The sequence below is a fragment of the Brachypodium distachyon genome, chromosome 3 (assembly GCF_000005505.3).
Source record: "Brachypodium distachyon strain Bd21 chromosome 3, Brachypodium_distachyon_v3.0, whole genome shotgun sequence".
Taxonomy (NCBI): domain Eukaryota; kingdom Viridiplantae; phylum Streptophyta; class Magnoliopsida; order Poales; family Poaceae; genus Brachypodium; species Brachypodium distachyon.
In genome coordinates, this window is record NC_016133.3 from 1072771 (window position 1) to 1099572 (window position 26802).

The 26802-nt window shown below is 44.9% G+C and overlaps 2 protein-coding genes across 3 annotated transcripts; both read left to right on the forward strand.

The window, feature by feature from the left end:
* Positions 1 to 1163: 1163 nt before the first annotated feature.
* LOC100840318 lies at positions 1164 to 14507 on the forward strand. Its single transcript, XM_014900406.2, has 7 exons — positions 1164 to 1445; positions 1969 to 2293; positions 9434 to 9491; positions 9840 to 9878; positions 11985 to 13240; positions 14116 to 14220; positions 14303 to 14507. The coding sequence occupies exons 1-6, from the start codon at positions 1164 to 1166 to the stop codon at positions 14166 to 14168; spliced, it is 2013 nt and encodes a 670-aa protein (XP_014755892.1). The 3' UTR covers positions 14169 to 14220; positions 14303 to 14507.
* Positions 14508 to 21544: 7037 nt separating this feature from the next.
* LOC100821831 (AUGMIN subunit 4) lies at positions 21545 to 26730 on the forward strand. 2 transcript variants are annotated; one of them, XR_002965000.1, is made up of 14 exons: positions 21545 to 21750; positions 21832 to 21879; positions 21972 to 22070; positions 22288 to 22626; positions 22858 to 22957; positions 23061 to 23106; positions 23438 to 23531; positions 23647 to 23718; positions 23811 to 23869; positions 24849 to 24917; positions 25039 to 25090; positions 25785 to 25862; positions 25937 to 26078; positions 26214 to 26730. XR_002965000.1 is itself a non-coding variant. In XM_024461546.1 (13 exons), the coding sequence occupies exons 1-13, from the start codon at positions 21613 to 21615 to the stop codon at positions 26000 to 26002; spliced, it is 1260 nt and encodes a 419-aa protein (XP_024317314.1). In that variant the 5' UTR covers positions 21545 to 21612; the 3' UTR covers positions 26003 to 26722. The 2 variants fall into 2 exon arrangements, 1 of the variants encoding a protein (XP_024317314.1); XM_024461546.1 differs by having other exon boundaries at positions 25937 to 26722.
* The last annotated feature ends 72 nt before the right edge of the window (positions 26731 to 26802 follow it).

Below are 26802 nucleotides of genomic sequence, written 5' to 3' on the forward strand. Positions count from 1 at the left end.
AGGCACCTGGGCCGGCATGGCACGGCACGATTAACTTTTTTATTTTATTTTAAGACTTTTTCATTTGGCCCATTATAACTCTAAAAATCTGACCCAACCCACCTCATTTTAACATTTGGCTCGTCATCTCAACCAGTCTGACACATCAACACAACAAATTTGGCCCAAATCCCAGCTTTTTTACTTTTTTTCCCCTTCATTTGGCCTGCTGGGCCTTGTTGACCCCGTCGGGCCTTAACAAGCCCGGGCCGGCCTAATCGGGCTCGATGCTGCGCTTGGGCCTGGAGGAGGTGTTTTGGGCCCAGCTAGGCCCCTATTTAGCCGGGCTTGAGGGTGTCGGGTCCGGGCTAGGCCCGTTTAGCAGGTGTCGGGTCGGGCTGGCCCGTTGGCCACCTTTACTATGGAGTACTCCATCCGTCTCATAGTTCTTGTCTTTGTTTTAGTTCACCATCCCATAATTCTTGCCGTTGTTTTAGGACAAATTTGAACTAAAACAAAGAAAAGAACTATGGGACGCAGGGAGTAGTATGTTATTTTCTTCGAAAAGGAGCGGCCTATGCCCCCATGTTTGGCTTTCTCGACTGTATATGCCTTTGACAATCCGGCGAAATATCATAAGTAGAAATTCACAAATTGACGACTTTCGTATCTGAGGGATCACGGGTCGGATAGGAAAAGAAGGAATATGGTGTTTTGAAAGATTTCCCGTCGAAAAGTTATTCAAAGTGGTTGGCCTCATCACCAGGTCAAACGGGCGCAACCTTCTAGACCTGTGACGAACAACTTATAAAAAAAATTAGATCCAAACGTGCATTTTGAAATTTTTGTGACCAACTTGACATCTTTAGAAAATGTCAGGACTTAGTATATTTTACTCTATGAGAAATGACAAAGCACCTGTGAGTCTTATTTTGGAGCAAGTAAAAAATACTTGTCGCTGTTTTAGTGCAAGTTGCACTAAAACAACGACAAGTATTTAGGAACGGAGGGAGTACCCAAAAAGAAGAAGGGTCATTTGATAACCATCCTCTCTCTCCATGGCTCCCGAGAGCAGCCCTCGTTGCCGCCGCCGCCGCTGGACGGCCTCCTGGCCGAGATGATCGAGCAGCAGCCCTAGTCTCCCGACCTCACCACCGACTCTAAAACCAGATCTTCCTGACACGATGAGCAGCCCTAGCCGTCGCCGCCGCTTGTTGCCGCCGGCAGTGGAGTTGCCGCTGGAGGACGACGACCTCCTCCGCCTCCCCCCACAGTCGTCCTCGCTCCCACGCACCTCCGTCGTCTCCAAGCGCTGGCACTGCCTCGCCTCCGACCGCCGCTTCACCTGCCGCTTCCGCCACCACCGCAACCCTCCCCTCATCGGCTTCATCGAGTCCGATCTGGCCGACGGCCTCTCCTTCGTGCCTTCCCTCCTCCATGTCGAAGATGCCCTCGGAGCTCCTCGGGTGCCACCACAGCCTCGCGCGCGGCTCGCACGAATGGCTGAACCAGGTGCTCGTCTTGGACCCTGCCGACGGCAACCTGCACTGTCTCGATCGACCTTCCCTCGGGGTTCGATATGAAGGGGGGCAGGACAATCCACGGCGCCGTGCTTCGCGCTGACAAAAACGACGACGGAGATGGCCACTTCCCAGTCATCTTGGCCAGCCATTCAGCCACGACGAGCAGCATCACGCAAGGGAGTTCGCCTGCACTTACTCCTCCAAGAAGGGCGCATGGGGTAATTTCGTTTCAACAATGCTTCCACTTGGGTTGTCTAACCCTGAGTACCCCCTCAGATTTGACACGTCCAGTCCTGCTATCCTTGTTGGGGTTCCCTTTATTGGGATTATAATCGCCCACAAGCTATCCTTGAGTTTGATTTGGGTACGCAGAACCTAGCGGTCATACCGTTGCCGAGGGATGTCATTACTCGGAGTATCAGCCCTGCCTTGTATACCTGTTCCTACTTCACCGTTATGCGAGCAGAGGATGGTGGGCTTGGTTCCTCTTTCTGTCACCCTTAGCCCACAGCACCGCCGATTGTGGAAGAGGGAGACCGATCACCGCGGCGTTGCTTCATCATCATGGGTGCTGACAAGAACCGTTGAGCTAGAGAAGCTACTTCCCCTGGACCAGCTGGATCCAGCGGCGTCGTATAGCCTATGTATACGAGGGTATGCTGAGCACAATAACGTCCCGTTCCTGGGGATATATCCTCACCTCTTCATGCTCCATCTTGACACAATGAAGGTCAAGCAACTCGCAAAAGTTGCTGATTTTAGCTATCCATTTGAAAGCGTCTACACGGCAGGTAACATATATTAGTATGTCCTAATTTACCCTTTACTCTTTACACTGTAGCTGGTATAGCAGAACCAAGTAAATTAGTTTTTTGATATTTGGATGAGGGAACACCGTTATTGACATCCTTTCATGTTAATCTTTAATAAAATTAAGTAGCATGCTAACTGCTAAGTAGTTTCTGGAGTTCATTAATTCCATCTTTCCGTTCTAATTATTTAGGACAGTAAAACTGAGCCCCTCTCCAGCCCTCTCACACCACCAGCAATCTCGGCCGTTGGATCTAGCACTTGGGCAAAATCTGACCGTCCGTTTGTGGGCTTTTGTCCTATAGAGCAGCTGCTCCCAGTCCACGGCCTCACATTAATCGGGCCACGTGGGCTGCCTGCACCAAGCTGGGCCGACGAAGCGATCGTCTCCCAGTCCACGGCTCAACGCAGGGGAAGCAAGAAAAAAAAGAAGGAAAACGCCTCCCTCCCCCTACGCGCCGCATCCTCTCCCTGGCTGCCTTCTCACCTCCCCCTCGTCGCCGCCCTTCTCCTGCCTTCCCCAACGCCCGCCCGCCGCTGCCGGCTTGCAGTTGCCTGGACGCCGGGTGCTCCCGCCCCACCGCCGGACGACTCATCCCGCCGCCGCCCGCCACCGAGTGCCCCTCGGTCCGTCGCCGAAATTCCCGCCGTCGTTCTAATACCCGGTGAGTCAAACATGTAGATAGATCAGTCATCATGGCAGTTGTTGTGTTTGTGTTTTTGATCAGGAGCTACGAGTCTGTGTGTTTGGTTCAATTTGGAGCTACGAAGAAAACCTACCAAGCGTTGTGATGATGCAATCCTCTTCCTTCCATGGGTTTGATTAGGATGTGAGAGTTGCTCAGTCCAACTCTGTTATCACTGGTATTAATCAGTAAGAAGAAATTTTTCCTAAAAATTGATTTGCTCTGGTTGAATTGTGTTTTTTAAGTTCCTATTCTGGTTTGCGTAACTCTTCTATGGATTCAGCTGACATATTCTGGTTTCTGGAGTACTGACTATCATAAAGTTGTAAACTGACTGCTATAGTTTGTGACACTCTTCTATGGATTCAGCTGACATATTTACTGGTGATAATCATGTGTTGTGTCATCCAAAAGAATGGTATCAATGGTTGCATTGCTTAGTTTACATGCAGTAGTATAATAGACAAAATGTCTGTCTTGGATGCCTCCTCGCGGCCAGGATCAATGATATAGAGTTTGAGTGGTTCAAGATGCATCTATTATTGCAGCGGACCGATCAAATTAGGTTGACGCTTAGCTGGGCCTGCACTGGAACAAAATGAGCCATTAAGGCTACTCCAGTACATATGTATATTGCAATACTTACAATTAGTAACTATACATAAAGTATTGTATATGGGAACTGCTATAGTGAATGAAATTGATGCATCGATTTAATAATATTCCTTTCCTTCTTGCTCCTGTTGAGAACATATGATCCTGATAAGTGATGCTTTTACCTTCTTAATAGCCAACAATAAATTGTTGCAAAATTGGACTTTTATTGTATTCTTGTTGAATGTAGAAATTTTCTTATTCAATCATTTAGTTAAAGAGACAGAAAAGGATATTCTTCTGTACCGTACCTTTTCCATGTTAGTTAAAGAGACAACAAAGGATACATTGTACTATATCTTTTACATGTTATGTCGTTATGAAATTTCTACCAGATTCATTGAAGATATTTTCTTATTGAACTGTTTAGTTAAAGAGACAACAAAGGATATATTGTACCGAATAATCCGGGGAAAAAAATCCTTGGCAACAAACGAGAAGTACTACATGCAGTAGAATACTTGGAGGCATTTCTCTTGCAAATTATGAACCAAAGCATCAAGCACCTTTTGCCAGTCCGCCATAGTTGGCTGTTTGGATGAGCCTTAGAACATACACAATCAGGTAAAAAAATATTTGCCTCTATAAAGAGGCAGCCTCTAAGCCAAAACCTGATAAAGGCCTCCATTTATTAAAATTTCATTATTATGTTTTAATGGGTCTTTCGCACTGTTAGTGACCGCTCTCTTTAATGATGTGGTGAACTGCCCGAGCCTTTTTTGCAGTGACGTGAAAAATTAATGCGATTACGATTATAGCTTCATGCTAACAGTTGGTCTATTTGTTTCTTCACACAATATGATGATGATTGTGGGAAAAGTTTATGTTGAAGTCATTGTTATCTTTGGGGTACCCAGAAGCTGTTTCCTCACCTAGATATGTCGATTATAGCCAACCATTTTTAAGTTTTGCCATTTTGAGAGTTGTTCTCTTAAATCTATGTGTAGCTTTCAGTTGACCTCATGTGTGTTGTTCTAGGCCTGTATTCCTTATACTGCTAATGCTTAAATCATCGGCTGTGCTATCAGATTTATGTAACTAATTTAGTTCGAAGAAAAAGTAGTTGATACTCTTACCTGTAGTGAGCTGTGTGATGTCAGTGTTCACCGGATTCATGCTTTGATGGTGCAATAACTGCAGATGCAGAGCATTTTTCGTATTGTAAGATAGTGAAGCGACCGCCCCCGTACAGTGTTCGATCTCTGTGCTTATAGTGCTAATCCCTGGATCGACTCACTAGCACACACAGTTTCAAGATGAAATATCAAGATACAAAGCTCAAAGTACTTTATTACGCAATCATCTAAAATTTAAGAGTACTTAAAACCTTGCATGACCTCTTGGGTCAGCATAACAAAATAGAGTTTCAAAAACTAAGCAGCAAAAAGGTAGAAGCAAATGAGCCACAACCACTCCAAGGTGAGAGCATGTTGGAATGTAAGCACGTGACCCGAACAAACAACGACGAACCTCACTCGTCGTCTGATCCACCTGCATTATTTAATTGCAGCCACTACATGGTCAATACATTGAATGTATTGGCAAGTTCACCCGGTAATTATAACAGACCTAACAATGTACATGCAGTATATGGCAAGGTGGAGTTCAGGCTTTTTGGCGTGGTAGCAGAACTTATTTTACCTTACTACAATTGAATGTTACAATAAAGTTAATTAATGGACACCGGGTAGAAACACCGATGATCCTATTAATCTAACGACATCGAGTAGACACATCGATGCTCCTAACACAAGTTTAAACCATTCATTTTATTAGGAAATTAGAATGAGTGAGACCTTCCTTACAGCTCCCAAATCTAGTTGCTCATAATTGTCCGTAACCGGGGACACGGCTAAGTACTTAGTTTGACACTCTCGAGAGGTTGTACACATTCCCCACAAGAAACCGACGCGTTAATCCCTTGCTGTCCTCAGGGTAGAGTAGCAACGGCATTGATTACAAGAATTTTCAAAACATAATCCCCCAGACCACCTGAGGGACGTGCTCCCACCTACACGACTACATACCGATGTCACCTCGGATCCGGGTTCATATTTCTTACTCCATCTTGGCAGAGCCCATATTACCATGTGGTTGTACTGGAAGCTACTAAACAGGAAACTAGTCCAGTCTCTGATACCCCGGGTGGCATTCCACATTCGCGACGCAAGCGCTCCCCGAATCCACGGGGAGACGTCCATGGCTAATCCCTCTCCGAATCCACGGGGAGACGACTCAGAGGGACCCATAGAAATGGACCTGACGCCGCATAACATCTCAAAAGCTCAAAACAGCCCACCCAGGATGATTCGTTAAAGTTGTCTTTGCCAGGTTTCCAAAATACTCCACATTATCAGTTTCATGGTAATTAAGATTCCCTCCCACGTATACTAACATAGCATAGCAAATCAACTACTTACGATGGCAATTGGTGGAAGGGTAATGGCACAGGTATCCTACTCTACTAGGACAAAATATAGCTAGCATAGATACGAATAATATCCCTATCAATGCAAACTACACAACACTAGTGCATAAATATTTAAAATAAGGAATGTAATGGGAATTTATGATCAAAGTGAACTTGCCGTGGTAGTTGTCGGCGTTAACGCACTCTTCACAGTCACACGGTTTGCTCTCCGAGAAAACTAAACGAAGAAATAAAACATACATAAACAACCATACACAAAAAGAAAAACATGCCATGATGCAATGCAGTAAAAGACATGAGTTGATGGGTTTTAGTTAACGAAAAGGAATTTCAGTTTTGCATAACTCATAGGTTTTAAAATTCTGGTCAAAAAGGATTTTGCAATAAATAGTTCATTACACTAGTTAAAAGCAAGATTCTAAAATGAGGGTTTTAAAAACATAAAACATGGTTTTGTAACAAACCAACAATAAAATAATTTAAAATGTTAATCCTCTGGTCCTACTGGTCTTGAATCCCTGGCATGATCACGGCCCCAAGCGGTGATTGTATTGCTCTGGCCGTGGATCGGACTTCGGGCGACGATTTCGCGGTTCTGGAACACTGCGGCCGCAGCTCTGAATATGAAGTCGACCGTGCCCTCTATGTGACACTCGATGTAGAGCTGTCGGTCTTGTTGCGCGCAAAGTGTGTCCTGAAAGCCGCTGATGCGGCATCGGTGCACCACGCACCTGTCGCATGCCACCAGGAAAGCGATTGCCTGGTTCTTGGCAGCCCCCGCAGTGTTTTCGATGGTTATGTCATGCAGAATAACTCCCTGACCGTTGACAGCTGCAGGAATCGCAAGTACTAGCTAGTTAATACCGCGCGTAGGAAGATGTGTTTAGCATATGTGTTTTCGGTTAGGGCTTAGGCGACGCCAAGGCGACTTGGCGGCAGCAACCCTAGATCAACTTTTCCGTCCATCGAAAGCTTGGATGGAGTGCGTCTCCGATCCACCTACGAGTCCTGATGCTCGTCCAGTTCGTCCGCCTCCCGGAATCCGTGTTCCTTACGACGCCGATCACCTGGAAGATCTAGTGGTGCCATATAAAGGGACGGGCCGAGGCTGCGTCTACCACAAACGCCTGATTCCTCAGCTCTGCTGGAAGAGGGCAACAAAACACAATTTTTAGAGTTGGTGGCATGTCAAAAGGATTTTTAAAACAAAAGATATGAATTAAATGGCATTAAAAACCGTTTTGTAATTTGACTGGGTCTAGATTATTCAAATTAAAAAAATTAAATTATGCCAAAAGATTCTACAGGCCGAGAACTTTCCAAAAAAGTGTAGAACATCAAATTTGGCCAAACGGATAAAAAGATATGAGCATTTGAATTTCCAGGGGTTTTTCTGTAAAACTGCCATTTACTCAAACCGGGAATTAAGTTTTAACTTTTAGCCGTGACACGTGGCGTGCTGTGATTGGATGGTACCGGTTCGAGATTAAAATTGAACCGTGACCGTCGGATCTAACTTAAAACACAAGGACGGCCCAGATCGAAGGATACCCCTTCGATCGGGTTGATCTAATCTCGGCCGTTGGCCAAGATCTAACGGTCAGGGGGGGGGTTCGGCCTCACCTCCGACGGCGAGGGTTCCGGCGAGCGGCGGCGACGGCTCGAGGGTGGCGGCGCGGGGTGTTCCGGTGGCCTTCGGGCGTCAGGGAATAGCGCGGACGGGGCGGCTCGACTTGGTGAAGAAGATGGGGGCATCGGTTTCGCTCGGGGACGTCGGAGAAGTCGCCTAGGACGACGGGAAAGTGGCGGCGGCGGCGAAGCTTCAGGTCTTCGGCGTCGGGAGGCTGCGGTGCAGCAAAGAGCGAAAGGAGCGCGTCAGGAGATTCGCGAGGGAGAGGGGAAGAGAAAAGAAAAGGAGGGGAGGACAATGCCGTACCGGTTCGTCGGCGGTGACCAAAAACGGGCGGCAGCGGCGAACTTCTCTGGCGAGCAATTTTGGCAGCGTGGGCGCGAGGTGGGCAAAATCGGAAGAGGGGAAAAGCAGAGGGGGCCTCGGGCTTTATAGGGCCGCGCATGGAAAGAGGAGGGAAGCACGGGAGCGATGGCGCGGCGAGGTCACGGCCGGGGATGGCGCGAGGGCGTCGCGCGCATGACTGGCGCAGCTTTCCATCGGGGAAAGACGGCCCTGACAGGTGGGCCCCACCTGCCAGTGGCAGCTCAGGCGCGCGCGCGGCGCTCGCTGGGCTGCGGTCAGGCGGGGTTGGTCGGGCGCGCGGGTGAGTAGGGCCGGTTCGGCCCATTTGGCCGGGCCGGTCCGTTTCTTCCTCACTTTTTTTCTTTTCTTTTCTTTTTCTGTTTTGTTTTATAACTTTTGATTTTGAACTCCAAATCCATCCAAATAAACTCCAAAAAAATTGTAAAATCAACTCCTCAAATGCTTTAGCCTCTGGGACTTGATTTACTCCAAAATAAAATATACAAAAAATAATTTTGCTTGTGTAATTGCCTTTAGGGCTTTATAACAATTAAAATAAAATAGTTTTTCAACTCCAATTTAAATACCAAAAATTATGGGGTAGCTCATTTATGCAATAAACCCCTTTTTGTAATCAAAACCCTATTGGGTTGAAAATCCAATTTGCCAAAGGAAGGTGAAAAACAAATTTAAAATAAGGGAGGTTTTGAAAAGGGATTCAAAACAAAGTTTTTAAAGTGGCCAAAATGCATAGATGGCATGATGCTTATGAATGCAAATGCATGATGAAGGGTTTGTAAAATTTGGGATGTTACAGATAGTTTTTCTTCTTTGGTAATCTTTATGTAACTATGCTTTTTTAGAAAGATTGTGACACTTATTTTCTTGACATATATTCAGATTCAGAGCCAACATTTGAACACATGCAACATTTGGCCAAGCCATCATAGCTTTATGAGATTGTATTGCCTATTTTGAGAATGTCTGTGCCTGATTACGCTTCTGGCATAGTAGGAACTGGCAATGCATGGATTGTGTTCTTCTTATCATTATATTGTCGAAACCAACGGGTGCAGCAACGCGCGCCACCATGATCTAGTATTTATTTAAATGTGGTTGAAATCTGAATATTCCTGGTCACTTCTGTTACTATGATTTATAGTATGAATATACCTTAAGTTGTTCAATATATATATATGGTGTGGAATGGGCTCACAAATAATTCCTATGTTGTGTATCAAAACTGTGTTGTTTTCCAAAAATTACAGCTGTACGTGAGGTTTTCTTAATATCTTGTCGATGCCTCCTCCATTCTATTTGGCTTTTCGTTGTAGTGTGATTGGTTGTTCTACTTCTCTTATGTTTGCAAAAACAGGCATTGGTGGCGAAACAGATGGAGCTGAACTTTTGCACTATGCAGAAGATGAGCGACTGTAATGTGATAACCGGTTGAGCAGGCAAGCTTATCTTTTGCACTGTTTTGTAGCTTCTATAGTGAGATCAGATGAACTTCCTCCAATTCATAATAAGTGTCTCAGATTTAGTATAACCCTCCGATCCATAATACTTATTATGGATCGGAGGGTTATACTAAATCTGAGACACTTATTATGGATCCGAGGGAGTAGCTAGCAAGAAACTTGAGCGTATGTTCACATGCATACAGAGGTTTAAGGTCTGCTAGTGTGCCACTACAAGTTACCTATCTTCCTATTGCTGTTTTGTCTTATAGTCTTGGTTTTTTCCAATAATGTGTGCTGATGACATTGTTTGCTCTGCAGCTATCTAGATTACATTCCGGTGGCTGTGATGCTGAAATGGTTTGCATGCCATGGTCAATTGTGAACTGGGAATGTATCTTTCAAGTTATTGTTAACTTCCATTGCTGTCCTCGGCAAGGCCCAACACCATCAGGAACAGACCCTTGGGCGCCGAATTCAGAGGAAGTATCTTGTCCAGCTCCACATGATACTTCTTTGAGACGCATGAAAGCAGTTGCATGCACCGAGCTTGACCTGATTTCTGGTGTAGTATCCAATTTTTTATAGACAGTCGCCAACTGGCATGAAAGCACTGGATTCATTAGTGCTTACCTTGTGGTTCATTTAGTACAAGTTATTTGTTGAAGCCTTGCACTTGCCAGCCTGTTGATACTTGCTGCTGCATAAATAGCTGACGATTCGATAGTACAATGAGTGTTGAATTGCCTGCTCTCACTTGTAGCCCTGCATGGTACCAAAATCAGACGAGTAATCAACATACGCATAGCATTACTCTAAATTGTGTCCTGTGTTCCTCGCAGGAAAGAAGGAAGATAAATAATAACATGATCGGGACAGAGATGGGTAAATCAAAGCCAAAGCAATATTGGCATGGATTGCCCCTAAACATAGTAAGTAACCACATTTGCTTTAACATTAGCAAAGTTCTACATAAGTAGTGTGACAAAGAGAACAAATTTACAATCGATCATCAATGCGGATACCCGTGATAATGAGTTGCCCTCTTCTTCTAAGAGCAACCTTTTTCTTTGGCAAGGGGAAGTAGCGTCAATAGCAATGTTCTGAGTGTCCAGGGCTTTGCATTAATTAAGCAATGCACACGACCTTTTTTATTTCACAAAAAAAATTATCTCCTTTCCCACAGCGTTCATTTTTTAACCATTAAAAAAGAATATTATCATGATATGTCCTTAAAAAAAGATTCTCATTACTCATGTGCAACCATTATTTGTTTGAGAAAATTCTATTTTTAACCTACAAAGCCGAAAGCAGATGAACTTCTTGCGCCGTGAGCTTTCCACCTGTTGCTTTCATGCCCCATATAAAATTTGTCCTTTGGTTGCACTCAAATTACGGCACAAATGCCACCACTAGGTCGGGACTTTTCGCCCCGAGAGCTTTCCACCTGTTGCTTTCATGCCCCATATAAAATTTGTCCTTTGGTTGCACTCAAATTACGGCACAGATGCCACCACTAGATCTCCTGACCTATCTATCGGACGCTCCCGATTAGGCGATCCCCCAAACCGTAACGTGCCACTATTTTTTTCCTATCAATTTTCTTTCCTTTCTCTCCCTCCCCATCGTTCTCCATCTCTAGGGTTTAGCCTCCGCCGCCTCCATCCTCAGCTTCGGCTCGTCCATAACTCCTCCCCCACCACTGTTTACCCTCCCCCCCAAACCCTCTGAGAGGGTGCTGTCCTCATCGTGGCCGACTTCCACCACGGCAACAAGATGTTCTTAAGCGTCACCCTCATTGCCGCCGCCGCCATCATCACCGTCGCAACTGCGGGTAAGTGATTGTGTATGTCCACCTCCTCCGCTCCTCCCCTCACAAGTTGGGGACCGTCCCCGCCCTCTCTCCGCGGATAAGAACTAATCCGACGACCTTGCTTTCATCAATGATTTTTAGTGTTTCAATCGCGTAGATCTAGTGCTTTTACCACGAGTACCCATGAAAATTTGGCCAGTCTAAATTCATCACTCGAAGTAATTCTGATATGATAAAAGGTGAAATATCAGGTGAAAACCCTCATTCGGTGCAAACTGTGAAAAATCCATAAAAAAAGTTCAAACAATTCTTAAAAAAATAAAATATGTTAGAAAAGTGATGTTTTATATATGTGTAAAATTTCAATTCCAAAATCAATTGCGTTTGGTGGCAGCGAAAAAAACAAATTCTGCATGAATAGTGGTCTTTCAGTGTTTGACACTATTCATTGTAAATTTCTCTTTTTAATTCCTTCCAAATGCTTTTGATTTTGAACATGAAATTTCACTGGTTTGTAGAACATCACACTCCCAACATATGGTATTTTCGATGAGGGTTTTCACCGGATACACCCCCATGATAAAAAAGTAGTAATTCAGAGTAAAAAAAGTAATTTGATTTTCTATTTCCATCGCATGTTTCCAACCTCTCAGCCGTGCTTCCACTTCGGACTCGACTCCACCGACCACCGCAGGTAGCCCTCGCCGCCGCCGCGACCGCTCTTCGCTGGCGGTGGTGGCGGAGGGACCGCTGGACGACGACGACCTGCTCAGGGAGATCCTCCTCCGCGTCCCCACGCAGCCGTCCTCCCTCCCGCGTGCCTCCCTCGTCTGCAAGCGCTGGCGCCGCCTCGTCTCCAACCTCGGCTTCTCCCGCCGTGTTTGCTTCCACCACCACCGCAACTCTCCCCCTCTCCTTGGTTTCATAGTCGAGCGCTTCAGCCCACGAGGTATATCCTTCATGCCTACTCTGGATTCCCCCAATCGCATCCCGGCGGGGCGCTTCTCCTTGCAGTTCGACCATGGGGACTCCCTAAAGTGCCTTGGGTGCTGCCATGGTCTCATCCTCCTCTTCTCCGCGAGGCGGCTCGAGGTCCTGGTGTGGGACCCCATCACCGGTGACCGGCACCGCGTAGCCATCCCCCCGGGCTTCTATGAGCTGAAGACTTCAATCACTGGGGTGGTGCTTCGTGCTGCCGGAGACGGCCGCCACTTCCTGGTGGCATTGGCAGTGATAGAACAAAACGTCGGGATGCAACATGCACGAGCACAAGCATTTGCCTGTGTTTACTCGTCGGAGACCGGCGTATGGGGTAATCCCATCTCGACACTGCTCCAATCCGAGGTTGGACATACACCTACGCCCGGCATTCGGATTCTGACCAGCATATTGACTCCTGCCATGTGTTTCTCGGGCAAGTCCACTGATGCCGTACTGGTTGGGGATTCTTTTTATTGGATGGTTACTAGAGTGCTTCATGGGACTTTAACTTCATCGCGGATCCTTGAGCTTGATTTGGATGGACAAAGTCTAAATGTGATCCCGGTGCCAGTGGTCAGGTCTGGCTTAACCAATTGCCACATGTGTGTTATGCGGGCAGAGGGTGGTGGTCTTGGTTTCCTCTTTCTGTCGTGCTTCAGTGCCCAATTCTGGAACGGAAAGACTGATTGTCATGGTGTTGCTTCATGGGAGTTGGGAAAAACTATTGAACTGGACAAGCTACTTTCCTTGGAAATTGAGAGGACAGCGTGCCCACATATTCTAGGGTACGCTAGTCAAAATAATGTGGTGTTCCTGTGGACACGTGTCGGTGTCTTTACGCTCCAGCTTGAGTCATTGGAGTTCAAGCAAATCTTCGAAACCGACATCTTGCCTTCCTATTATCCATATGAAAGTGTCTACACTGCAGGTAATACCATGCCCTTACGGTTATAGCACGAACAAGTTATTTTTCGATAATTGGTTGATTGAACGCTATTCATATCCTCTTGTGTTAAGCAGCCTGAATTTTCAAAGTAGTTTTGTATGAATTAGTTCTTTTGATGCTTGATGATCTCTTCAACATTGTGAAGTTGTTATGCTCTGTATTTTCTGATGCTTGTGTGGTCGGGTTTTATGTTAATTTTGTGGTCTTGAAATAATATTAGTTTTGCAATATGCTTTAGTTTATCTCACCAGTTCTGCTTCTGTAGCCAGGCCATGGGCTGCCATCGTTGTATCGCGGTTCCTCTAATTGGAGCAGGGCTTGATGCTAGTTATGTTTCTGCTGAATCCTGATCTTACTAATAATGAGTAAATCCATAACAGCGACTTGTTTTAAAATTTATGGAATTGTAAATGTTCAATTATAAATTGTAGGAGAGTCTTGCTGCGAGTGGCAAGTTCATTTCTATGGGATTTTTTTAATAAATGGAGTTCATTTCACCTTTCCAGGCTACATTTATTTAAAGATGATGAAAATCTGTATATTCATGATCACTTCTGTCGCTATGATTTTTTGGTACAAGTATACTTTATGTGTTCCCATCATATGAGTTAATAGAGTGAGCATGCATGTTTTTTATTTTTAACCATATTAATTATTATGTGTTTCAGAATATTATTTTAATTTGACAGTTGATGTGGTTTTGTTTATCTATTCCTAGCGTTGTACATAAACATAGTTTTTTTCTTCTCAAATTACAGCTGTGAGTTTTTGTATATATCTCACCGGTGCCTCCTCGTATCTATTTGGCCTTCTCTTGTAATGCCATTGGTTGTTTGATGTCTTATACTCTTATACAGAAACAGGCATTGGTGGCAAACAAGATGGAGCTGAACTTTTGCACAATACATAAGATGCTTGTCCTGTTAGATATGCTATTGCAATGTGATGTACTGGTTGAGCAGGTAGAATTATCCTCTGCAAATTTGCCATATGCAGAAGTCCTCTTCTCTTCCGGTTTGACTGATGACATTGATTGCTCTGCAGGTATCTTGAATTACATTCCGGTGGCTGTGATGATGCCGAAATGGCTTGTTTGTTCTAGCTTCTTCCATCCTGTTTGGTGCATGAGACAATTCTGATGTGTGCTTGCAGTCAATTGTGAACTGGGAATTTATCTTCTAATAAGTTGTGTGAACTTCCATTTACTATCTGGTTTATGTAATACCATATTCCAACTGGCATGAAGACAGATTGACTTTGCTTTTAGTTGCTTTCTGCCTGTCTGTGAGTTAATCTTGAAGTTAGTTTGCTTTGTGCACGCTGGTCGTGCTTTCATTTTGTGTGTGCACACATCTTTTCGGTATCTTTTAGTCATCTCCCATTAAATTATTCGTTTATGCCGTGATGTTTCATTCTGTATCAGATAAAAATATGTGTTGCTTTAACGAGTTGAGATTGCATACATTCAGTAGCAATGCTGTTCTTTCTTAACAGCAACAGTGGCAATGCACTTCGAATTTGAGTTCTTTCATGAGTTAGCTTCTAACAGATATTGACTGTCTCGCTTCTTCCTGACAAAAAAAACAATTCGGATTTTGTGATCCAGACAGGAATAATAGGTTATGGAAACCCGTTATTTTTATTATTGCTGTTTTACAGTCAGTACAGCCTTTCACCGTCCTATAATAAATAAAATCCTATGATCCCACCAGCAGCTCTTCAAATTCAAAGTGAAAAAACAAGTCAATTGAGCTTGATCTTCAGGAACAATGGGACAATGGAGATTGGAGACTCTCAGCTTGTGTTGGGGGCCTTATGTATATAACCGAGCACAGTATTCTCGCTATTGTCGCGAGAGAAAAATTCAAATGGACACAATTTCCTAGCCCGATTTATATGTGTTGTGTTTTTTTGTCGAAGCTAGGAACGGTGATCAAGTGTAGTGTGTCATGTAGACTGCCAGCCTTGTGTTTCTTAGGCAAGCCCTTGCGAAGCAAGCTGCCTGTACTGTGTTGATGTAGAAAGAGCACAGAAATCAGTTCCGATAAAAATGGCGTACCAGAGAATTCAGTTCTACTGCACACAGTGCTGTTTATATGTTATGGCGTACCAGAGAAGGTAGTATTTGTTTGTTTAGCTGTACAGGTAGGGAAAGGGAATTAGGGATTTGATACGTTGGTACCCTAAACAGCTTACCCGCAAAAAAAAAAGATAAACCAGCAAGATAATATTACTATTGCATAGAGTCACGTGTAATTTTGTATTCAAAATATTGGTTCTGGGTAGCATATAATACAAAAGGTTGGTCCATTCACTATTAATTTGATTTGTGGTACTTCTGTGGGACTTCTTCACTATGGTGTTGCTAACTGATACAAAATTAGTAGTGGTTCTTTCTGTTATTTGGTCACTTGTTTTCGGTTATTTTGGTTGCTCACAGGCTAGGCGTTTGTTCCTGGCTGTTTTTTTTTCTGTTGAACATCTGAACTGTGGACCGATGCGGTTTCTTAAATGAAATCGGGAGCATGGCTCCTTTCTCTAAAAAAAACTGATACAAAATTCAGAGAATCATCCGCAAAGGGAGTTAAGATCGATGTCGTTTGTATAGATTTCTAGAAGCAATGAAATTTGACAACGAGGAAGCAAAGCAAATATGGATTGACATGCTTCAGTGGAGGAAAGAGTATGATACTGATACAATGAGGTTAGCAGGCTGAAACTGATGTCCTAATACAGAATTACAGCAACCAGTTGATGACCACCGATGCTTCTGACAATAAGAAGATTTCAAAAATTCTCTGGGCATCCAGCGAGTTTCTTGTGTACCCTCCTCTACTGCGTTCCTCTTCTGAACTCTGTTTGTCATCTTGGTTGTATTTTTTTTATAAATGACTACATTTCGCTATTAGCTAAAGGAACACAAGAAACATTTTAGGTGGCTGTGAGGAGCATGATTTTTAGTGACAATGGCAAATTTGTTCTGTCATCTGGAGTTGGGGAACAATATGTTACCATTTGGAAGTTGGGTAGTGGTACAACTTAAAGCTCCAACTGTATATATACTCCCTATGGAACACCAGACAGTCTTTGTGGACTGTAAATGTTCAGATACTAATGCTACTGAGGAGAAATACATGCGTTGGCTATTTCTGATGTTGGTATCTTCCATTTCTGGTTCGGGAATAACATGAACTAGCGGGGTACGCGCACTTCGCCGGGCCGTTGACAAAATTAAAGCGATGTAGTAACAATTTTCTTCATATTTTTCTTGGAAAGCACACAGTCACGTCAAAAAAGTTGCTATGCTTTGCAATAGTTTTTCATTATGCAGCTCTTGTATTTGCGTAACATACTGAAAATGGATGAATTTTTTTTCTAACACTTCAGATTCTAAACACAAGATTCTTTGAATACTAATCACTAAAAGCGCAGTCATCAATGGGTTTCCGATCATTAATAATACTAGCAAAAGAACCTGTGCGATGCTATGGAACAACGGAAAGTGTATCAAGCACGAGTCGGTGGAGGCGAAGTCTGGACATTGATTTTTTGATTGGATTGATTTCCATACTGAGATTGATACCGAGATTTTTTGTTTGGGTTCGGATTGATTTCCATACTGAGATGGATACGAAGAATTTTGGATTTCATGCTATAGAGATTGATTTATTTTAGGACTGTTCGTATTATGTTGTGACAAATTTGGACCGTACGATAACTTTCGGTAAATCTAAACCATAGAATTTCTGCTACTGAAATCGTGAATAAGGCGGGAGGGAAAGAAAATAAGGGGCAGTGGCATATTGATTGTAATTTTAACGAAGTTGACTGACCAACACCGACCAACGGCGCCCACCATCACCACCGATTCCAATTTAATATATTGTAATATAATAGATGTTGTTGTACGGGACCTTTTCCCTGCCCGCATACCGTCAGCTGGTGTTCTGCGGTCCTGCCGAGACATATGGGCCGACAGTGCGTGGCTGTCGTTCCCGGAGCAAGAGGCTTTGAAAGTTTATTAGAACGTGTAACGTATGAAAGTTTCTCAGAACGTGTAACGTATAAGTTGCAGGTCTTATTAGGTAAGTACATAGATGGGTTGGTGTGAGTTGTGATGTGCGTGGGTGCAGAGTATGTGCACAGTGGCGGACCCAGCGGGTATGGCTTGCTCCGGCAGCCGCCACACCTAAAATCTGGCCAATTACGTTGTATATAGTATATGGTCCATATAATTTATGTTGGATACTTTATTTTTCTGATATTTTTACTACATTTGTTTGTCCCGCGTAACTTGCGGGCGGTTAGATATACGAAAGACTGCCACTTGCAGACACATCTAAATTCTATTCTTTTGTACAGTATAAACGCATGCCCACAAGTGGAATGAACAAATCAAAATGTACTTCAGAAGTAACAAACTTGACACGATCGATACGAAACTACATAGTTACAATTCTTTTGAAAGGATCACTCTCCTCCGTAGCATCGATAACCAAAAGCATCAACTTCTCACAATTACTTGTACACTTGCAAGCCTTGTTCATGCTCCTCTCCTCTTCTTCCGGGGAAATGAAACTTCACAAGTCCACATTAAGCAATGTTAAGCAGTCCTTTAGTAGCAGCACACTTGAGAACATAGTGGAGAGCATATATATGTAGTTCAACACATCAGATGGTAACAAATTTAAGAAGAATAACTAAGACTGAAAAAAAAAACTCCTGTCAAGAAATAGAACTGCAGTAGAACTCTCGTCATCTTGCAATTAAAAGGAATGAAATGGATTAATAATTAATTAAGAAACTCCAACGTACCAAGTTTAGAGAAAAGCTGAAAAGGATGCCACGGTCAAAACTGATTTAATAAGGACACAAGGCGTGTTACACAGATTAAACTCATCCTGAAACATTGCCGGCACCCGGCACCAAAGATCCATCTCTAGGAAAAAAGATTTAAACACTGAAACTAACCCATCAGATTTTACATCCTTATTAGAAAAATATCATGAGCATTGGTAATAGTATTTTTTGTATATTATAATAGTGCTAGACTACAGCGCATATCATCATTATATCGTCGACCAGAAAAGATGAGGAGCAGAGCAGGGGCCGTGGGGGGCAAAAATCCTGAAAGAACAACAACAAAGTTCCCCTAAGATTAAGAATAATAATAAAATTCAGGATGCAGTTGGGGAGGGTTTTGCTTAACACATCTGTTGCCCTCACTGTATTCATGAAATAAATTCCCCAAGCTTGCCCTCCCCATAATTACCCACCCACTGAGTGCTTGGGAAAAATCAGGAAAGAGCTAATAACAAACAACAACCAATCTCCAAAACAACTCGAGACATCAGAGATCGAGTAATATCGTAGGCAACCAAACAGCAATCCCTCATCGTCAACAAAATACGGAGTAGTATTGAACAAGCTGATACCAAAGACACCAGAGATCTAGTAATACCAGAGGCAGTGGAGGAGAGCACGCACACTTGAACCCGTTGGGGAGCTCCTTGCTGCAGGTTCTGGCGCCGAGAACACTCTCCTTTGTGGCGATGCAGACTCACGTGGCCACTTCCGCCTCGGCAAGCCCGGACACATGCACGCAGCAGTCGCTCCCTATCAACTGCGAGCCGGCTTGGGCGCCCAAGAGGCCGAGCACGGCGGCGCACGCGGAGAACTTGATGCTGCTGTCCCACGGGCAGGGGCAGAACGGGTTCAGCGGCCGGGAACGCATCGACGGAGAGCATCGCCGCGGCCAGGAGGAGAAGAAGGGCCGCGAACCTTCGTGGCCGCCTCCCGCGACCGTGCCTCGTTGGCGCCTCGACGGTGGGCCGCCGCTCGGTCGCCCTATGAGATCGGGGAAGAGATGCCCAATGGCATCCTGAAAGCAAATCCACCGCCGCCTCCCACACAAACGCGAAATCAGGCTCCACCGCCTGCCTCCACTCGAGTCCCCGCCGCCGCCACGCGAGCTACAGCCGTCGCCCTCCTATAGAGCCACCGCCACCGCTACTCCGCACGAGCCGCCAAGCCCACACCTGCCGCAACACCCAATCGATCTCAACGGCCGCACCACGTCAACGAAAGAGAAAAAAACAGATCGAAAGCTCCAATCAACCTACCAACGACACACCAACAAACAACCACACGGAAAAGCCAGACGTCGGCGAGAAGAAAGGAAACGGACCAGATCAACACCGAGGGAGAGCCGACGAATCAAAAACAACATCCACCAAGTCTATATATACACCAAGAAGAAGACGCCAGAACAAACACCCACAAGCCCACAACTGCCAGCGAACTAACTCCAGAGTACTCCAGAAAACTCTGCGCCCGTAGACAACGCACGATCCACGCAACCTCGCTTTAGAAAGCACCATGACAACGCATGAAAGGAAACCACTCCCCTACCCGCCAGCGCACGTACACCTGACGCCGCCCCACAAGCAGCGACAAGAAAACACGCACAACTGGTACAAACGACCAAACTACCTCGCCAAAAAATTCGCCCAGATCGAGCAAAACCGCAGCTGCGCAGTCGTGGAGCTCCGAGAGCTCGAATAACTCATCGGCCTTAGGAGATGTATCTTATGATCCGCGTAATAAGAATCCTAACTAAGATTGCATTGTCAAAGCCGTCTCTTTCAAGAACTAAACAACCTTTGACGACATTTGCCGCAACAAGGTTTGTGGAAACTGAACTTTTAATTTAACTAGCCGAAATGCCCGTGCATTGCAACGGGATAACAAAATAAAATGATACACTCGAAGACATGCATAAATTTTTTCTCATTTTGTTTTTCTTTGACAATCAACAAACATCATTTTTAAAAAGGTTTTGATTTTTTCTCTATACTCTACTCTATCAAAAGACGACGATACCTTCTGAAAATCACATAGCATTCGTCATTGAGTTCTTTCTTTCGAGCCCTCATAGCTTCACAGATTGTGTGCCATGGGTCCTGAGACGAGGCGATCGAAGGGTCTTCCATGAGGCCTATCAACTCGGACTTGGATCCCGGCCAGTGATACAAATTTGAAAAACAAATCTACTTCTTTTCACGAACAAAACAAGCTCATGATACTAAATTTAAAAAAGAAAACAAAATATCTTCCAACATTTTAGAATCATTGTTTGCTAATCCTCACAATCCTCCCAATGAAAAGAAGTGATTGGTAACAGAAAGTCAAATACAATTATTTTATTCGATTAGTAGCCCAATCCTTAATATTACAATGAGCTCCATGTGACGGTGCCACAGAAATTGTCAACTCAAGAAATATTTTTTTGCGAATAATCCACAATTAGTCCCCACACCCACACAACTACAACATCAGAAGAAGAGCCTCGTGAGACTGGACCATAAATATTCTAGATATCGTATTCTTCAAACCTACAAGTCTACTCTACTTACATTGGCATGTGCTCACCGGAGGCCTGAATGCCTAATCAACTGCCTTGATCTGCCCCCACAAGGCGTCGGCGGCGCTCATCCCGGATGCGGCGGGTGCTCGGGGAGGACGGCGACTGCAGGCGGAAATCTCGCCCTAAGACGCCGTCACCAAAGATCCGGCCGGCGGCGAGATTAAGGAGGCTGCCGGCGCAGCCCAGTCGCACGTCCCGGATGGCTGGATGCGGCGCGTGCTTCGGGTGGACGCCAGTTGCTGTACACAGGGAAACGAAGGAGCTCCAGGCGTCACCGCAGCTCTGGCCGACAGCGGCGTAGGCAAAGCCTAGGCATCGCTTGGCTCTCCCGTGGCAGTCGAGGAGAAGAAACGCTTCGGGCGAAGGAATAGCAGATCGAGGAAAGGGCTACGAGTGTGTACGAGTTAGGCCTGCTCGGTGTGCCGATGAGTTCAGCCTGCTGGACCTACTGTGTATGTGTATGGTTTCGGCTTGCTCGGCGGTGAGACAGGGGTGTCGGGCCAGGGATCGGTGAGACGGGCGTTGGGCGAGGCGAGCGAAGTTTGATAGGCGACAAAATCGCGTGGTGGAAAAAAACGGTCCGTATTTTTTAGATAGCTATAGATTAAAGTTTATTGTTTCTTGCATGTGTTTCTTTGTCTGAACTTTTAATTTTATGATGCTTTGAAGCACTTCAATATTTTTTATTTAATGTTTTTATGTATTAGTGGTAAGCTAAACAGAAGTCCATTTCACGATCCAACGGCTGGGGCCTTCTTGGGCTTTATTTTTCCGATCCAACGGCTGGTGGCACTCCTTGCTGGGCTTCAGCCTTCACGAGCCAAGCACCCGAACAATTCAAAATCCCTTCTTCACTAAAAAGAAAAGAAAAAAAATTCAAACGCCAACCAACTCAGCGCACCGAAGCCTCCGCCCCGCCGCCGGCAAGATGTCCAAGGCCGCCGCCGCGGCGTCGCTCCCGCCGCCGCCGCCGGAGGTGGCGCACCTCGTGGAGCAGCTGCAGCGCCACCACCTCGCACCCGACGCCTCCCTCCTCTCCACCTCCGCACACTCCGACCTCCTCCAGGTACGCGCCTCACCCCGCCCACCCGCCATCCTTTCCCCACACCTCTCTCTCACCGCAGCTCCCTGTTTCCTGGCCCTCTAGGCGCGAGAGGAGGTCGCGGCGGAGCGCGCGCGGTACCTCGAGGCCCTGGTGAGTTCTCGCCCCCTGCTGGCTCGTCGGATCTAGAGTTTCAAGGGTTTTCGAACCGGGTTCTGATCAGATCTGGTACTGCGATCCTGTAGGCGGTGTACGCGGAGGCGATGGCCATGGTGGAGGAGTACCAGCACGCGACCGCCGCCGGCAGCGCCGGCGCCGGCAAGAAGCTCAATTGCTCCCCGCAGGTCTGTTCCATTACTCCTCGCGCTGCTCAGAAATGTCCCCGCGATTCGTGCTGCAGACAGGGATAGAAATTGTGAACTCAACTGGTTAAGGAAGTAGGAAATGTTTTACTGCTAATTCAATCTATCAATTCAGGCGGTAGTTCAGGAAATTATTAGCAGACAAATAATGGAACCTGGTGGTTGACCGAGCTTACTTTGTTGTTGGGAATTGGTTCAGGTGTACGAGTCTCTGGAACACCATTTGGCGGTTGCGGAGGCGGCACAGAGGTTGAGGCTCCCGCTGCTCTCGCAGGACGGGGAGGTGCATGAGGAGGAGATAGAGAAGCTGAGCACATTGTCAAGGACATCGTTCGACAGCACCGTGACAAGCGCCACACACAGCTCAACCTCAATCTCAACTAGCTACAATAATTACAGCAGCACCGGTAGCGCGTTGACTGCTGCTGCTGGTTCGGAGCTCGTTGATCCTGGAGCTGGTGGCGTTCCCGATCGGTTTCTTGGAATTACATCTGATTATCTCTATCAGGTGCAGCAACAGCAGCCGGCCATGACTGTGGTATGTAAAATGCTTCGAGCCTTTGCTACTATAGTTGTTTCCTGAACTAGCACCAAGTGGTTTTAACTGTTGTGTATATTTTGCATTTTCCTAGTGGAAAGGTGGAATTGTTTACTTGTTTAGCGATGTTACCTTTTAATTAGTGTGAAAAAAGTAAAAATCACTTGATCTTCTTAGGAAACCTCGCTAGTTTGAACTTTGAAAGTATCTACCGTTGATCCGACATTGCAGGACATGGTTGATTATCAGAGAACAGTGGCCAGAGAGATTGAGGCACGGTTAGAAGCCAAATGTGACGCTTTAGCTGATCTTTTTGCAATGGATGAAAGGGGTCAGTTACTGAAATACTGAATCCTGTTGATGAGTAGAGACCATTTTTGTGATATATAAACTTTTCACTCTCATCTTATTATAACATTTGAAATATGCTGCAGATTCATCATCCATCAATCAGATTTCAAGTGCCAGGCTGCCAGAAAGGTGATCTTGTTTTCGCATCTTAGTCTGTCTTGGAGTTGTTATTTTACACTTAGGGTTTAGCAAATGCAGCAAGGCTTTATGTGCCCAGATTTTCTTGGACCAAGTGTAGTCTCTGAAGAAAATATACTCATTGCTTCCAAACATTTTGCAACAATTTTCAGAGCTTATTTATAATAGTTTAGTACCGATATAATCCCTTGTGTGGCGGCAATGTTCAGTTGTCCACCTTGTCTTGTTTAGAATTATAGATTTTTTTGCAGGGATTTAGAATTATAGATTAACTGGGATTTCGTAAGAGGCACTTTTCATACCTTCCTTTTCTCCTTTGCAGGGTGAAATTAATTATCGAAGAGATAGAAAAGGAAGAATCTCTTCTGTTGGAGGATCTTGCTTCGATGGACAGGAAATTTGCTGAACACTATAATGTGCGCGCCTCTAGACGCTGACAAATTTATTTAAACTTAACTTGTCCACTTTATTTTATTCAAAATCCGTTCACTGAAATCTGTCTAAATACTTACGGCTGTTCAAATTTTGAAGGTTCTGGAGCAAATTCTTGCTGTACTTATACAGTTTGTTAAAGATAAGAAGTTGGAACACCAACACCAATATGTAAGTTTTCATATTCCTTTTACTGTTTCACTTCTTCATGGGTTTAGTATTATTTGTTGATTTGTTTTCGATTTCTCTTGTATGGCTAACAGGATGATGTGAAGAAGACCTGGCTTATTAAGAGATGTCGTACGATGAATGCTAAACTAAGGTTGACACTAGGCTTCTCTGTGCATGTATCTTTGATTGTAACTTTCAGTACTCAATAAGCAAATATTATTCTGTTCTGTCTTGTGCATAACTGAATAGAATTATATAAGCTCTTGTTAGAATGATTCTCTGTGCATGTATCTTTGATTGTAACTTTCAGTACTCAATAAGCAAATATTATTCTGCTCTGTCTTGTGCATAACTGAATAGAATTATATAAGCTCTTGTTAGAATGATCATTTTGAGCTCTGAAGCTTTCTGCCTTGCACGTACTCCCTCCGTTTTTTAATATAGGGCGTGTGTTTTTTTCTAACTCTTTTCGTAATGTAAGGCGCGCCGGCCCGCCCACCCGCCTGCGCGTGGACGCGACGCGATTTGCTCAGCGTGCGGAGCGATTTGCTCTAACTGCTCCCGCGAAGAAAAGTCAGGCGGCTGCATGCAGGGCAGTGTGTGTGCGGCGCGGCGGGGCAGCATGCGCTGCTGCGGCCATAGCGCTCGGCTTAATTAAGGCGACGGACTCGGTGGCAGCCATGCCAATGTCGTCTGTGCGTACCTTCATCGTCGTCAAGGACAAACACGAGGTCGGCGTTGAGGTCGAAAGCTTGAGCGTCATACTCCTCATCAATTTTGTCCCAGTTGATGATCGGGATGTTCAGATCGAGGAGAGAGATAGGGAATTGGAAGCATCGAGGGAGGAGGATGTGCAGAGTACGTGGGGATTGAGTACAGGGAGGCAGAACTTGGTTCAAATGTAGCTGGGCGCGCGAAGGCAGTTAGGCAGCCAGCTTCTCCATTGAGGGTCAAAATACTCGGCAGTTGCATGGGGGAGAACTAGCGCTGCTACCGGCTGGCTTGGCGTTAATATTCGTGCAGAATAATACACGCCCTATATTAAAAAAAGGAGGGAGTACTGTTTTTCTATAATCACTAATATGACCAGAAGATTGACTGAACTGTATCTTTCTTTCCTTTTGTCCTAGCTATCTGGAGCACCATCTCTTGCGTGACACCTACACTAAGGAAACAGTACCTGCTCTGCACAGGATCAGGTAAATCCAACTTAATTGCTCTGGTCACTGAGGGAAGCAGCACTTAATTTTTCCAACATGAAAAATGAATGTTTTTCTTTGCAGTTAGCAACCACCTTATGGTATTTACTGTTTATTGCAGAAAGTATCTTGTGGAGGCAACAAAAGAAGCATCCAATTCCTATAATGAAGCGGTATGATACAACATCTTCCTTTGCTCTGTGTTGTCTTTCAAATGCTTGGTCTGTGGTAGCAAACATCACTCATCAATGAAATCCTTCATTTTAATCCCATATTCTTGTTTTTGATTACTATGGATGGTTAGATCATAGCTTCTTACAAAAGTTGTAAAGGGTGACCATTGGCACTGATATAACAGCCAGTTAAAATCCAGCAAGTCTTGCACACCTTCTGGTATATTAGTAACTCGTTTAGTCATGTGGGTGAAATCTTGATCATGGAGCATGGTTGTCCACTGTTCACACACCTTCTATAAATTTTGATGGAAGCTGACAGAGAGTAGGGAGCCACAGGAGGCAGTATTAGCAGCTGCTTTTGAGTGAAAAATATACATCCGAGGTGCGAGTAATCAATTAAGATTGAACTTAGTCCATCCTGTGAAAATTGAATGGTAGTACCGGACGATTAGTTGATGAGTTTCAGGTAAATCTGACAAGTGCAGTTCATCTTACTGCCTTACCTAAGGGCCACATATGTCAAAGGCCTAGAGGGCATGCAATTCTATAGTCATCACTTTTAACTGCTACTCTACTACTCTAGAGACATAAAGAATGCTATCCCGTGGTATCCACTTATCCGAGAAGAAGATTTAGTATTCACTTCCAATCATTTAACAGTTAGGTTTGTTATGTTTGATCTCCATGTCAGGTCTCACGACTCCGTGAGTATCAAGGTGTAGACCCGCACTTTGATGTAATTGCGAGGCAGTACCATGAGATTGTAAAGGTAATGCTCACTCGCCGTTCACAACCATACGTCATATGCTTGATGAATCTTTGCTAACCTGTTCGGAACCACAGAAACTGGAGGGCATGCAGTGGACGATCCATCAGGTCGAGATGGACCTGAAACCGGCTTCATCATGATCACGCAGGTGTCCAGTTACTTTCGGAGAAGAGATATGAGATATCTCGTGTCTGTCACCAGAAACAGAATGCCCAGGTTCCCAAGACGCTAGTTTCATTCGAATTTGTTGTCTCACGATTGCAGTAAAGCTTCACCCGAGCGCTCGGCGTATATACGGCGCTGGTGGTTGTTGGTTTAACGTGTATGTATTATGTGTGTGTTCTGTTCTAGGTATAGAGAACAATTCATGCATGGATCAAGCGCCATGGGTCTCATTTGAACTTGGAATCGAGCTTTGCTCAGAGAAGTATATCCGTGTGTTCGTTCAATGTAGTCTGTTGGATTCAGAGCAGCAGGCAAGCCTGGGGAAACTTGACATCTTCTTTTCTTCTTCAGTTACTGTCGCCAAGTGCTGGACAACAGCGATTCAGAAACTGAGCTGCTTTGAGCAAACAGCGATTCAGAAACATGTGGAAAGAGTGCAGGAGAAGAGCATCACGTAGCCGCCACTATTTTTGTTGGCTGGGAGAGTTGCAGCTGTGATCCGTCATATTTAAGCTGCCGCTCTGTCTGTATATATGTATCCACAGGCCATCGACACGACACCGTTTGCAGTTGAGATGCAGTGTCGTCACTTGTTTGCTTTCCTGCACAAGGACTTTTTGCGTTTGGTAAAGCGGCGGCTCTTCGAAAAGACCTATTCCTTTTTTCTAATAATAAAGAAATAGCCATTTACTTCATTTCTCCATTTTTTTCGCGTAGTACTCCTTCCCTTTGCATAAGAATTCTTGTCATAAGATTTCTTGTCTTACGTGTATCT